The 14701-nt window shown below is 24.5% G+C and overlaps 2 protein-coding genes across 4 annotated transcripts; one reads left to right on the top strand and one right to left on the bottom strand.

The window, feature by feature from the left end:
• Positions 1–836: 836 nt before the first annotated feature.
• LOC102671324 (S-adenosylmethionine synthase) lies at positions 837–8660 on the top strand. Of its 2 annotated transcripts, none has more exons than XM_006618997.2 (10): positions 837–1019; positions 1531–2089; positions 3056–3133; positions 3391–3513; positions 4115–4227; positions 5929–6072; positions 6297–6515; positions 6609–6791; positions 6897–7030; positions 7177–8660. In XM_006618997.2, exons 2-10 carry the CDS (start codon positions 1975–1977, stop codon positions 7280–7282), a joined length of 1215 nt encoding a protein of 404 aa, XP_006619060.1. In that variant the 5' UTR covers positions 837–1019; positions 1531–1974; the 3' UTR covers positions 7283–8660. The 2 variants fall into 2 exon arrangements, with proteins under 2 accessions (XP_006619060.1, XP_006619059.1); XM_006618996.2 differs by lacking the exon at positions 4115–4227 and adding an exon at positions 4816–4928 and having other exon boundaries at positions 839–1019.
• Positions 8661–11115: 2455 nt separating this feature from the next.
• On the bottom strand, positions 11116–13884 carry LOC102670994 (zinc finger and SCAN domain-containing protein 12-like). Of its 2 annotated transcripts, none has more exons than XM_006618995.2 (5): positions 13527–13884; positions 12263–12593; positions 11895–12146; positions 11628–11810; positions 11116–11554 (listed from the first exon to the last, which is right to left on the bottom strand). In XM_006618995.2, exons 1-5 carry the CDS (start codon positions 13689–13691, stop codon positions 11184–11186), a joined length of 1302 nt encoding a protein of 433 aa, XP_006619058.1. In that variant the 5' UTR covers positions 13692–13884; the 3' UTR covers positions 11116–11183. The 2 variants fall into 2 exon arrangements, with proteins under 2 accessions (XP_006619058.1, XP_006619057.1); XM_006618994.2 differs by having other exon boundaries at positions 11118–11554; positions 11895–12167.
• Between the last annotated feature and the right edge of the window lie 817 nt (positions 13885–14701).

Below are 14701 nucleotides of genomic sequence, written 5' to 3'. Positions count from 1 at the left end.
TTTAAATTATTCAAATATGAATGATAAAACCTATAAATAAATAAAAAAAAATATTAATTTTGAAATTTAAATCGATTCATTTACGAATTGAAATACTTTACAAATCGATTTATGATTAAATAATGTGATGCAATAATAATAGATAATAGAAAATTTATTTATCAATCTTTTTATTTGTATACATTCAATATTACATTATTCTAATACTTTTTTACTATTAATTTTTAACAAAATAGAATTTTTATGAAAACTTTTATTATAAAATTTATAAAATTAACTTTAGAGAATAACTAAAAGAATGCAAACATTTGCATTGAAATACATATTGAAATACATATATATATTATAATTATATAATAAAAATATATTTAATTCATATTATATATATATTACTATCAATGCTTTGTTAACGAAATATGCTTACTGAAAATGATTAACGAAATTGCATTAGTTATTTCTCATTGTTCATTTCATCAGTTCTTACAAATTTAGTTAGTTAGCATTAGTTATTTCTTTAGCATTAGTTATTTCTCATTGTTCATTTCATCAGTTCTTACAAATTTTCTTTTTCCTTTTTATTTTCACTGTCCATTTTCTTTAATTATATATAGGATTTTTCTTTTTCTTGAAATTAATAGAATTTACAATAAAAAGTATCTTATGGCTTTATTATTTTACTATTCTTTAATATTTTTTTAAAAATTTATGCAATTATATATACATAAATACTTATATCCTGCAACATGCATTATTATATGAATGCTTTCTTCAACCCCACTCAAGTATTTCTCAATCTTGGAGGGAGATCCTACAACATATAAAAGTCCGAATGATACATCTATTCAGTAGCAATTCTGTCCTTTCGAAGAAAATATACAAAACGTACAGCAGCTTGATAATTCAAGTCGGTTTGAACTCAAAGCTCAAAGTTCAATATACAATTATCCGGTTATTCTTTGAAAGTTTTCCATTCGAATAACCAGCAATTTTCTATAGAATCAAGACGCTATATTAACGAAGTGACGAATATTTTTAATTTGATTAAGATAATGGTTCGTATGGGAGATTATAAATTCACATGAGTGTGTTATCAGAGAAAATATGTGATCATTAAAAATCATGAATATTTCGTTATATTAATTTCGTTTAATATAAAAATTTTTAAGCTTTTACATAAACATAAACAGTTTATTAAGTATAAAGCTATTTTGCTCTTATACATACACACATACATATATACACGCATATATATATATGCATTTGCATAGAGAAAAAAAATGTATAAAAACGTATAAAATAGAAAAATACAATTCTAGATAGAAGATTTTTTAAAGATTTTTCATTTTTTAAATATTGAAAAAAAATATCTATATTTTATATTCTTATTTTTATTAAATACAAATATCATTAATTGATATAATAATATATTGATTATATAAACAATTTTCAATTATTTTTAAAATTAATTAAATTATTGAATTACAATTGTAAATGAAGAAAAAAAATAAAATATGATCTTTTTTCTTACAGGAATATTAAATATCGGGATTAAACATCAAAACGTGAAAAGTAAAAACAAAATCGACACAAATTTAATCGAATTCCGCGCCGATCATCATCTCCTGGGTGATAGAGTGTCACGTGACTCGAAATTAGCCGAACGAAACGAAGGTACCGAGGTTATAAATAGCGGTCACTACAGAGTGGGGAGTCTCTTTTACTTTCTACACTGTACAATAGTGCATTTGCTCCGCGCTTGTCTGACTATTACGTTTTGTGCTGTGCTGGTGTAAGGTTCGCTCGTGCGAAACCAAAGTAGGATATAAAGTTCGGACTAAACTTTCTCATTTTCTCTAAGTATTAGCGACATCGAACGAGCTGAACGTGTCAATAAAATTGCAACACGTGGCCAAAGTATTGGAACGCAGACAAAAGAAATCGAAGTCTATATCCACGATCACGAAAAGAAAGAAAATGCCGGAGACCGCTCATCACATGAACGGATATGCTAACGGGCATACACCACCCGAGCTACAACAGGAAGGCAGTTTTCTCTTCACTTCAGAGTCCGTTGGTGAAGGCCATCCAGGTAGGAACCTTAAAAAGCATGCGTTCACCTCATGACTCTTCTGTATTTCCGATGTTGTACGACTTCGTCTTGAGTTCCATGTCGGAGAGCCGCGTGTGCCGCCATGAAACTCGATGAACGGATCATACATATATACCGTGTGCGCACGCCGCAATTCTACCCTTCCTTCCCGCTTTCTTACTTTCCTTAAAAGCTTCGAAATGTGGGGATGGTATTACATTGCGATTTATTCATTGTTCAAATTATCTTCTTAATATTTATAAAATATCGAATATTGATTCATTTAGGTACTAAAACTATATTTTTTTAAAATTGATATCAAGCAGAAGCAAATATGTACTCCGGCGTCGCCATGTGCTTCTTAATATTACAATTTATGATTTCTAATTTTTTATTCTTATATATATTTTTTCTTATATATATATTAGAATTTTTTCTTAACCTAATTGTATGTTTTTAACTTATTAAAATTAAATATAAAATATTTTTATATAATTCATCAATTTTTTATACTATTACTTTTGTACTTCTAATTATCTTTTACACGTGTAAACTCTAAAGTAGTTAATATTTATTTAATCATGAATTTTTATTGATCTATAATAACTTTTTAATTTACACTATTTACTATTTTGTATAATTTAAGAAAAAATTAAAATTTTTTATTAAAATGAATAAAATTGAATAAAATGATTAAATATTGTTCGATTTATTGTAGAATAGACCTTACAATATTAGTTTCAATGCATTTTAATAAAATTTTATAAACGTGTATATACCAAGTTTGAATCAATTAATAATGTAGTATATATTTGATTTTATGATTATGCAATTGTTTCTATGAATATGCTTTATTTATCATAAAATTCACACATATATGAATAAAAACAGTCAATTATTCATAATTTTAAAAAATTTTTATTTATTTTATAATTATAAGCTACTTTATTTTTTTTCTTTTTTTAGATAAAATGTGTGATCAAATAAGTGATGCTATTTTAGATGCACATTTAAAGCAAGATCCTAATGCAAAAGTTGCTTGTGGTAAGTTTTCTCAAAATGATTTTAATTTTTTTAATGACTTGAAGCAGTTGGTGCTATAACCTCTATTTATAAATTAGTTACTATGACCTTGAGTTAATTTTGAATCAGAATTCTGAAGGGATCTAGTACTTAATATAATATATATAATTTAAATTACTACTACTAAATATAAAATATTTTCGTCAAATTATATTATAAAATTTTTATATTTATATATGTATGTATATATATATATATCATATTTTTGAATTATTTAGAGACTGTGACAAAAACAGGGATGGTTTTATTATGTGGAGAAATTACATCAAAAGCTGTGGTAGATTATCAAAAAATTGTTCGGGATACTGTTAAACACATTGGATATGATGATTCTTCAAAAGGTAAAAAATATTTTTATTTATTCTTTAGGTTTCCTCTTTTCAGTGATGAATGTTTGTTAAATCCCTTGCAACCCTTACAATTTTGTTAAATTTATTTTATCTGTACATCTAAAACATTTAAAAATTTCCTTGCTAACATAAAAAATTTCTAACTTATATATATATATATGCCCTGTGGCCGGATGATATTTTTATTATCTTATCCTTCATAAAATTCGCCTCATTTGGTTCTTTAGAATTAAATTTTATAAATACACGATCGAATCATGGCACGAAAGCTTCCAGCTCTAAATATAAAAATTTTTAGAATGCTTCTTTTACTTATTAAATTAAAAAATATATTTTTATATATGTACAATATATATGTATATACACACACATACAAACACACATATATATGCATATATATAAAAGAATAATGAAAAATTTCAAGTTCTTATAAAAAGATGTGCTTTACGCTACATAGACGTTAATAAATTGTTGGAGAAAATTCCATGACTCGATCGATTGGATGACCAATATCCTGTTCATTATCTTTCGGAAAAAATAAATAAAAGAACACATATGAATATGTAACGTAAGCATATCATGATCGTGGCAGGATTCGATTGGCATACGTTGAACCTTTTGGTGGCGATCGAACAACAATCTCCAAATATCGCTGATGGTGTTCATTTGGCCAGGGAAGAGAAGGACTTGGGTGCAGGTGATCAGGTACATAACCCATTCTCAGCCCGTGCCGCAGAGCAGCCATATAATTCATTAACATACTCTCTTTTTTATTTTTTTTTGTTTTTTTTATTTTTAAAAATTTTTTTTGTCCTCTTCTTTCTTTCTTATAATATATTTTATAGAATTCTTACACATATATTTCCTTATGTTATGTGTGAGTGAGTGAATCTGTGTTTACAAATAAGTATTATAATTATAGAAATATAAATTATATATTTTATAATAGAAATTTTATTAGGAAGTTTCATATATAAATAAATACTATGATAATTATTATAACAAAATATATTAATCTATATAAAAATATATTTCATTTATTTTAAATATTTTAGTTAGGTTTTAAAATTATATATAATATTAATTGTAAGAAAATTTATATGGTATTATTATATATAATTACATTAAAATAACTTATATTTTCAATTTCTTTCCAAAGCAAGAAGGTAACACTATTATTATGTTGAAATAGCAGAATAAACTGGAATATGATACAGTGAAACATCAGTAGTAATGAAAGTGTTGATGTTCATGGTAGAGAATATTTATATCTCATTCATATAATTTCTGCAGGTTTTGACTTCAAGCTCTGCAGTGTTTTATTGGCGCTTGATGCTCAATCACCAAATATTGCAGCAGGAGTTCATGAAAACCGTAGTGATGAAGAAGTTGGCGCAGGAGATCAGGTCAATTAGTATTCTGATCTGTTCATTCGAGTTTTCTGTTCTTCTTTTTGTTCTACTGCCTAGTATAGTTACTCCTTTTTAGTTTCCTGAATAATGTGTATATATATTTGTTTTCCCTATTTTCAATTGTTTTCTATATATAGTAGTAATAGAATATTTTTATATCATTATTATATGTTTATAGATATATATTTAATTTTAATAGTAATATCGTATAGCTTATTCTTTTTTCATGTTTCTTCTTGTTATATATAGGTTTATTATATCAACCTCTCATTTCTTAGTAATAGTTAATTGTTGTTCATGGTTATTATGAAAGCATGTATAAACTATTAGAACTTACTTGATAATTTAGAATGTATTTCTTTTTTAGTATTTCTTCTACTATCTTTTAATTTATTATCTGATTGTTTGTGCTAAAAAACTTTACAATACTTGTAATATTGTTTGTTTGTAACATTTATTCTTTCTTAAAAATTCTTTATAAGTATTTATTAACATTTTGTTTATTTCATGATTATATTTAAATTTTTTCTATATACTGAAGTAATTTCACATTTTTCTTCTCATAATTGCTGATTCAAACTCCAATGTATTAATTACTTGAAAATTTTATCTTCTCAAATTTATATTATTATTTTATTATTAAAATATATACTCTGTCAATAATATTTTATTATATAACAAAAATTATTAATTTAAAAAATATTGTATATAGTTGTCCCAATATTGATTAGTAATTCTGCTCTGTGTGACACCTTTCTGTATTTTATTAAGTGAATCTTATAGTATATCATATATTTAGTTATGTGCAAATTCCAATGTGAATTAACATATTGAAACTGTATGTTGTGTGCACGTTATTACTTTATTAATGCTTAATCTCCTATATTAAGAACTTACACAATATTGCAAATTAATTAAAAGCACAATAAATCTTTTTCCTGCTTCAAGTTTATATTTTATAAATTTTAGTTTATAACTCAAATTATTATCTCAGGGTCTGATGTTTGGATATGCAACAGATGAGACCGATGAATGTATGCCATTAACTGTTGTCCTGGCACATAAATTAAATCAGAAAATTGCAGAATTAAGGCGAAGTGGAGAATTATGGTGGGCAAGACCAGATTCAAAAACACAAGTATGATTATTAGTAAATTGAAGCAATATATATTTTAATAATATTTAAATAAATTTATTTAAATCAATAATTTATATCAATATTTACAATGATGTCACATAGTATTTGCTACTCTTGAGTGCCATGATGTAATATATATTACTGAGAATAATAATAATTATTATAAATTATATATATATTCTTGAATATATTTTATTTCTAATATTTTGAAAATTATAAAATAGGTCACTTGTGAATATGTAATGGATCATGGTGCTTGTGTACCTATAAGGGTTCATACTGTAGTAGTGTCATTGCAACATAGTGAAAAAATTTGTTTGGAAGATTTACGTAAAGTAGTTATGGAAAAAATTATCAAAGAAGTAATTCCAGCCAGGTATTTAGATGATAAAACAATCTTCCATGTTAATCCTTGTGGATTATTTATTATTGGTGGTCCACAGGTAAAGTACATATTTTTTATATTCAATTAATTAGTAATTTTAAATTAATTTTTGTAAATTATATTAATATTTGTTTATTTATTACATTATTAGAGCGATGCGGGTCTAACTGGTCGGAAAATTATAGTTGATACATATGGTGGTTGGGGAGCTCATGGTGGAGGAGCATTTTCTGGCAAAGATTTCACAAAAGTTGATAGATCTGCTGCTTATGCAGCAAGATGGGTTGCTAAATCTTTGGTGAAAGCTGGTCTTTGCAGACGATGCCTTGTACAAGTATAAATTACTGATATTTTTATTTTTTATTATTATAATTATAAATGAAATATTTGTTTAATATTTTTCTTAATGAAAATATAAATATTTACAACAAATTTTTAGGTTTCTTATGCTATTGGAGTAGCAGAACCTCTTTCAATCACAGTTTTTGATTATGGTACTTCTAAATTATCTCAAAACGAACTTTTAGATATAGTTAATAAAAATTTTGATTTACGACCTGGGAAAATTGTTAAGTGAGTATATTTATATTGTAAATAATATTTTAAATATAAATAATTATAAAATTATGATGCATATAATCATGATGCATTGCATCATATAATGATAAATAATTAAATTTGATTAAATATTATAAATAACAATATAATTATTTTTTTAGAGAGTTGAATCTTCGTAATCCTATTTATCAACAAACTAGCACATATGGACATTTCGGTCGAGAAGGATTCACTTGGGAACAGCCAAAAACTCTAATTCTCGATTGATGAGAATATAGATAAATCAGTTTGACGTTTCTTATTATAAAACGTCTATCGTTCTCAATAATTATATATCTCGTAAACGTTCTTCGAGATTTTCCGACCTCCGCGCTACTTCGCCAAGTCCATCAATTCCTTTTGCCAATTTAGTACTAGCAAGAAGAATGACATATTAGGTTTTTCCACATCACGAGATACTTGGTATTATGTGGTATTATAGTACAAATTTTGTTTATCCAGTATGCAGACAAGAGCAGTCAATTTTTCTCCACTATTTGAAAACTGAATTGAAGTTTATCGATCATTAGATATAATGAAACTATTGACAATGAGGAAAAATAAACTAAACTAAACCTGTTATGAGTATCTTATCCTACATATGTATTCGTAACAGTAAAGTAGTTTATTCAGTGATGCAATTCATTACTGTGGCTTGTAAGTGGTGTGTGTTGGAAGTAAAAAATGATAAAAGAACAATAATACTTAAAATGAAAAACAATCTATATTTCAAAAATGTATAAATTGGCAACATCGGGCCGTGCCTCAAAGCAAATATTTGAGATGAAAACGTTCTCTCAAATTTTTAACAGTGTTTTAGTACTTTATATGAACGTACATGAAAGTTTGACCAACTTCCTTTTAGAGAATATTAATATAATATTTTAATAACTTGTGTTTTTACATATTCTAGCAAATTCAATAATTAATAATAATGGTGCTTTCATGTATGTTTCTTCATTAGAATTATTTATCGTTCGAGTGCAAATATAAACTGGTAACGACTATGTACATTAATTTTAGCAAAGTGGGAAAATGAATTAATTAAAGCGACCAATTATAAACGAACTTACTTTTTGCATAGTTAAACATTTGTGACATATGCAGTATAATGTTGACGAGGAGTTAATAATATCGCATTTATTTAAATCTGATTGTTAATTAAAACATAAAAAATTTTTTAATTATATTTAAATTTAAGTAATGGCGATACTACTAACTCTCATATATTTATATACATATATATATATTTTTTTCCCTCTTTGCTTTGTTTAATTAGATAATTTTAATAGACATTTTCGATCTTGTAATGTATAGCAAATAATGCAAAATCGAATGTTAGACCTTATTTTGTGGAGGTCTAATACAGATCGTGTGGCGGAGCTCGAAAATTATACGATTTTTCCAATTTAGAGTGCGAAGATCTGTGACGTTATCGTATTTTGAACATCAACAGAAGTGTAAATGTGAAAATTTAGTAAATTCGTTCCGTTAGATTGATGTACCGATCTATCGTGTAATGGTATTGGCAGTGTAAAGATGCACAAGATTATATGCAAATCATAATAAAAAAAGATTTTTTAATAAAATATCAAATTGTCACTGATTTTATTTATTTTTTGCTCCAACTATTTATAATACCTTTTGCGATTCCTTCTGATATTTTATAATTAGATAATTATATAAAATTATTTACATATAAATTGGAGCTCTGTTACACAGATTACAAAATTGCAAATTGCGATTAACTGTAAAAGAAAGTCAATAAATAACTTTTGCATTTTCATAATTATTTTTCTTAACAATAATGCAAAGAATATAAAAATAAAACTTTCTTTATATATATAGCCTATTAGTATCTATTTTCTAATATTCACATTTTAATGTGAATATGTGTATGATATAGTATTTTAAAAAATTAGAATATAATATTAATAAAAAGAATATAATATTATATAATATAGATTATAGAACATTAAAATTTATTGCAGATACATATAATTTAAATAAAATATGTTGTTTATTTTTATCATATATATATTATATAGTGTTATTTAAAAATTATATAAAATTACTTATCTTAGATATATCTTTATTAATATAATTATCATTAATACTAAATCAGCTATTGAGATTTAAATACACTGCCTAAAAAGCAGAAAAAAAATGGATAAAACTTTGAATGTACAAATAAATGATTAGTAAATTAGTTATTGTACAAATTTCTGTACTATTCTTAATATTATATATCGAATGTGAAATATATCTATGAACTAAATCTCATAATTTTCTGAACATAATTCTTTCTGATAAATTGCAATATTATATTGTAATTCAACATGTATAATAAATTGTTAGATTTTGTAGATGAATAATAGCAAAAATAATTAAAATTAACAATTAAAATTAAATAATTTGCATTTAGTTTTTTCGTTTTAATAATTTCCCATTATAAACTTTTTATAAATTTTACGAATTTATTCAGTATATTATAATAATATTCTATAATAAATAAATTATAATACATCATATACATATAAAATATAATACTATATATTCATATCGTTATATTTTTAGATATAAGGAAAAATATAAGGAAAAAATATACGATTTTTTTTTTTTGTTAAAATATATTTGCTCTTTTTTCTAAATCACACTTTTCAGATCAATTTGTTTTTAAATAATTGATTATAATTTTAGCATAAATTTTATAAATTTACGAATTATTAATTTTATGCTTTTACTATAATATGTACAATATATTATGTATAATTATATTATTTTTAAATTTAATTGGGAATAATCAAAACAATGTAAAAAGACATATAAGATATTTAATTATATTCTTATAATATATAATATATATATACATAGAAATTCACGGAATTATATACAATACAGTCATGAAAATATGAATAAAGAAAAAAACTTTTTATAAAATATGTTAAAATACTGTTACTGATTCATAATTTTAACAATATACATTATTGAAATATAATATATACATAATAGTATATAATGAAAAAAAAAAAAATATCAAATTTGAGATACATATATAAACTTTACATTTCATGAAATAAAATTATATATATTTTATATACTTATAATTTTTTATGCGATTTTAAATATTCAAAAATAATATGAAAATGGTATTATTATTAAAATTCCAAATATAAGTAATACAAAATAATAAGTAATTAAATTTTGAAATCATATTATGCTTTTCTTAAGAATAAAAAAAATCATATAAATATAGATATAATATATAAATATAGTTCTTTCTTCCAAACATAAATATTTTTTATTTATAGAATATAATATGAAAGAAATGCTTTGTTGAAAATTATTTTGTTTTATAAAAATACATACACTTTTATATTAATGTTTCATAATATTTCGAAATATTTAAATATTGATAATTTCGTTGCCACATAATTTGACAATTTTTCGAAACTAATAATCGTAATTATAAAATAAAATTTGAAAGTGAAAATGGGACATATAGATTATGTAAATCCTTTTCTATCATTTTACTAATATTTAAAATATTTTTAAGCAATTATTAAAAAAATATTATGTAACTAATACATATTATGTAAACTAATAATTAAGTCATATTATCAATGTAATAATGCTAAAAATTTATTTTTTAAAAAATTATATACATTATATAAATTTTTCAACTTTGAATAATGAATTTAAATAATAAATTAAAAAAAAGAAAAAATTATTATGTAAAAAAAAAAACTGTAATATATAAAATTACAATAAGCAAGAAATGTTTCTATTTAAAAACAGAAAAAATTCTAAATTTATGTTTACAAGATTTTGTTTAATTCTGAAGAAAAGCAGAATATGATATTAAATTTTGGCCTTCTATTTCAGTGATATAGATATAGAAAAACATAATCAACATAGAATATTATATAGAAATATATCTGAAATTATAATGAACAAATTAGTGCATAATTATCATTATAGTTAAGATATGTTTTATAAATTATTCTAAGACATTAAAAAAAAATTATATTATGTGCTTAAAAAAATGTTTATAGAAATATATTGCATAATTTTAATTTAATGTTGACTGATATTGTAAACGAGATAATATTTATATCTTAAGATAAATTTAATTTGTTAATATTTTTTTAGGTGCGTGAATACGACTGTGTCTTAATAGTGAACTTTTGTCGGTAAAAGATTTTTCACATTCTACACATTTATATGTTCTACCAGTATGTGTAACCAAATGTCTGCTAAGTCCAGATGCATGACAAAAAGCTTTAGGACAAAGTTGACAATGATGCAATTGAATATCATTTGGATCTAATTTTTGATGCCTTCTCATATGTACTTTTAATGCTTCTCTTTGAGTAAAACTTTTATCACAATGTTGACATTGGAATGGTTTTTGACCAGAATGAGTCATGAGATGGCGAAGTAAAATTTCTTTCTGTGCAAAGGCACGATGACAAATATTACAACCAAATGGTTTTTCACCTATATAAAATATAATTTTAAAAATAAAAATTTAAATGCATATATTTATTCAATTTTTAAAATAAAGCATTACCTGTATGAGTACGTTCATGTCTCACTAAAGCTGATCTAGTAGGAAACCATTTTTCACAAGCTTGACATGTAAAACCTCTTTGTGTAGAATGAACAGACTGATGACTTTTTAACATTATTCTTCTGGTGAATGCTTTTGGACATTTATCACATTGAAATACTTTTAATTCTTCACTTGTTTCAACTTAAAATAATAAAAAATTTAGATACATTAAGAAAAAAAATTTCACAGTATAGAAATCATAGATATATATATAATATTTATTACCCATGGTATCACCAATTGGTTGTAATTTTAATGTTTCTCCTTGACTTGAACTATTACTTGTAACTTCCATCATATAAACATTTTTATGATCAGCATTTGCAATTGCTCTTTGTACTTCTTCTGCCTCATCCTCTGATTCTTGTTCTTGTTTAATACGTGATGTACGTATTGTGCAACGTGCTTTAGCAGCACGTTCTTCTGCAGGTACTAATGTGATATTTTCTGGATCTTCTGACATTGTTTCTTCCATCTCTATATTTTCAGAATTCATTCCTATATTTATAAAAATATAATAATTTATAAAATAAAATTGAAAAAAAATTATATACTAATTAAATTCTAAAAACAAATAAAAACTTTCAATATACCTAAAATATAACCACCAACAAGTTCTTCTTCTGTCACTTCAATCGGATCTCCATCTTTTTGTCCACTATTACCTTTAATTGAAACTAAATCAGCCAATAATTGTTTAACTTGTTTAGATTTTCCACTGTTGGAAGAATCTTTTAATTCATCTCTATTGCTATCCTGATTTTCTCCTTCTTCACTTTGGCCAGTTAATTGTTGAATTAATTTCATATGTTTACGAAGTTTTGCATCAGCAGCTTCACATTTTTTCTTAAATTGATAGGATTTTTCTAATTGATATTTGCATGGATGACAAATCATATTTGGAAGACCATCTTCTTCATAAACCTACAATATATGAAATTTTATTAATTTTCCACTAATATATTAATTACTTATAAGCTTATATATAAACTCATAAAATAAAATACAATATTTAAATTATTGTTTTATATAAAATAATAATATATATTATCTTATAATATTTATAATAATTGTTTAAATATTTGCAAATCATTTTTTTTTAACAATATATAAAAATAGGTTTGTAAGTTTTCATTTTAATTATAGTAAGTTATATTAACTTATATTTAAATTATATTTTATGTTTACTTATATCTCAAGTTTTAAAATTTTGAAACAATAGAGATAATGAAAATATTGAAAAATTGTATAATGAATTCAAAAAAAATATTCATGATATAATGAAATGTTAGTAGAAAGAAATATTAGATATTTTGTCTTTTTTATATGTTGCAATTATTTATATCTAAAGTAAAAGGAAAAATTTCAGTGGACATATATAAAGTGTCAATATTAATACATTGACTATAATATTACAGATTTCTATAAATCCATAGGGTAAATGATCTGTAATGCAATGATACGCCTTGTCTAGATTCCTGTAATGAAAGGGAAGGTGGCGTCGACATATCGTGAACGTAAAGTCGATAACTCGGTAAAGCCGGTAGTTGCTTTGCGCAGTGTGTCGCGCGTTGCCCGAGACCTAAACTTAAATCATAGACGGTTCTATATCTCGTCTGTGGTTAAACGTTTCCTTTATACCTACATCGAATGTGTAAGTGACCCTCACAAATACAGAGTAAAATCGAAGAGTGGGGTAAAAATGAGAGAGAGAGAGACAAAGAGAATCTCACGCAGAGAGATAAACTAGATTCCTATTTTTCGATAAGATTCTTATATACGTACGAAAGATGATTAACTAATGCGATTTTAACTTAAATTTGTCACATATTTATTAAATTAAATCTTCTAACTTACCTCCAGATTAACACAAGCCATTATTCGCAAAGATAAGGGAATAGTTTCATCGTCGTAAATCGGCACCATCTCCTCCTCCTTTGCCAAGCACAGTCGGCACAGCTCGTTCACATGAATGATTACGTTACTCGTGCTATCACCCTTTTTTCTGCTGTACGTTTTCATTTTGATGTTCTTTAAAATCTTCTACACGTTCGTTACGTAGATATTTCACCTTTAATGTCGAGGAGAAATAGAGTTTTCCCTGGAAAACCCTGGAGAACGAGACTCAGTCACACACAACGGAATCTATAATGGCGGCGGCGTCGGTTGCGGCGGCAGCGACGATTGACCAATGGCGGACATACGGCGCTGTAGTACAGCAAAGATGGAGAATTGTGAATTTTCTACACGCGGGAAGGAGAAAGATGGTTACGTATAAAAGAGAAACTGCGTCGTTTAGGGTCTTCGTCATCGCAAAGTCGGTAAGGCCGGTAACTATTATTGATTTTCTATTCTTCCCAACGGCGGGAAATAATCTTCCATTTGCTATTATAGCGGCATATTCGAATTTTTTTGTATTTAATATTTTCACATTATTATATTTCTTATTTCTTATATTAAGTTGTTAATTACAAGAAATGATTATCAATAATAATAATAAAGATAGCAATAAATGCATTAATTTTTATTATTTCATAATACTGACTAAAGAAATAATGTTTCGCATTGGACTGCATTCGAACAATGGTTTTCGTAGAATATCGACCGTTCAGAGATACGTATTATAAAAACTTTAATATTTTCTTCACTAATATTATTACAAATAATACAAATAGAAATTATTATTACAGTCAATTATATTAATTATGATATAATTTCTATATTTTTAATGTATAGCAATTATAGATACTAATATTAACATTTTCATTATCCGACTCTCTTGGTAAGAAATTAGATTATATATATATATACATAAATTAACTGCTATGTTTTTATTTGTAAAATTGCTTAAATGAACATACTAAACATACGTATTTAATATATTTAATTATTTTTATTTTTCTATTAATAATTTATTTCGTAATATACTATTTTTTTTTATATTAATTAAATTGTTGTCGCGCATTTATAATGATTATAAAAATGATTAAATAAATCTAAAACTATTTCAATTATTATTTTTTTTATTTTTA

This window comes from Apis dorsata, unplaced genomic scaffold, assembly GCF_000469605.1.
Source record: "Apis dorsata unplaced genomic scaffold, Apis dorsata 1.3 scaffold_383, whole genome shotgun sequence".
NCBI classification, from domain to species: domain Eukaryota; kingdom Metazoa; phylum Arthropoda; class Insecta; order Hymenoptera; family Apidae; genus Apis; species Apis dorsata.
Note: the sequence above shows the minus strand (reverse complement) of the source record. Positions and strands in the feature narration are given on the sequence as shown.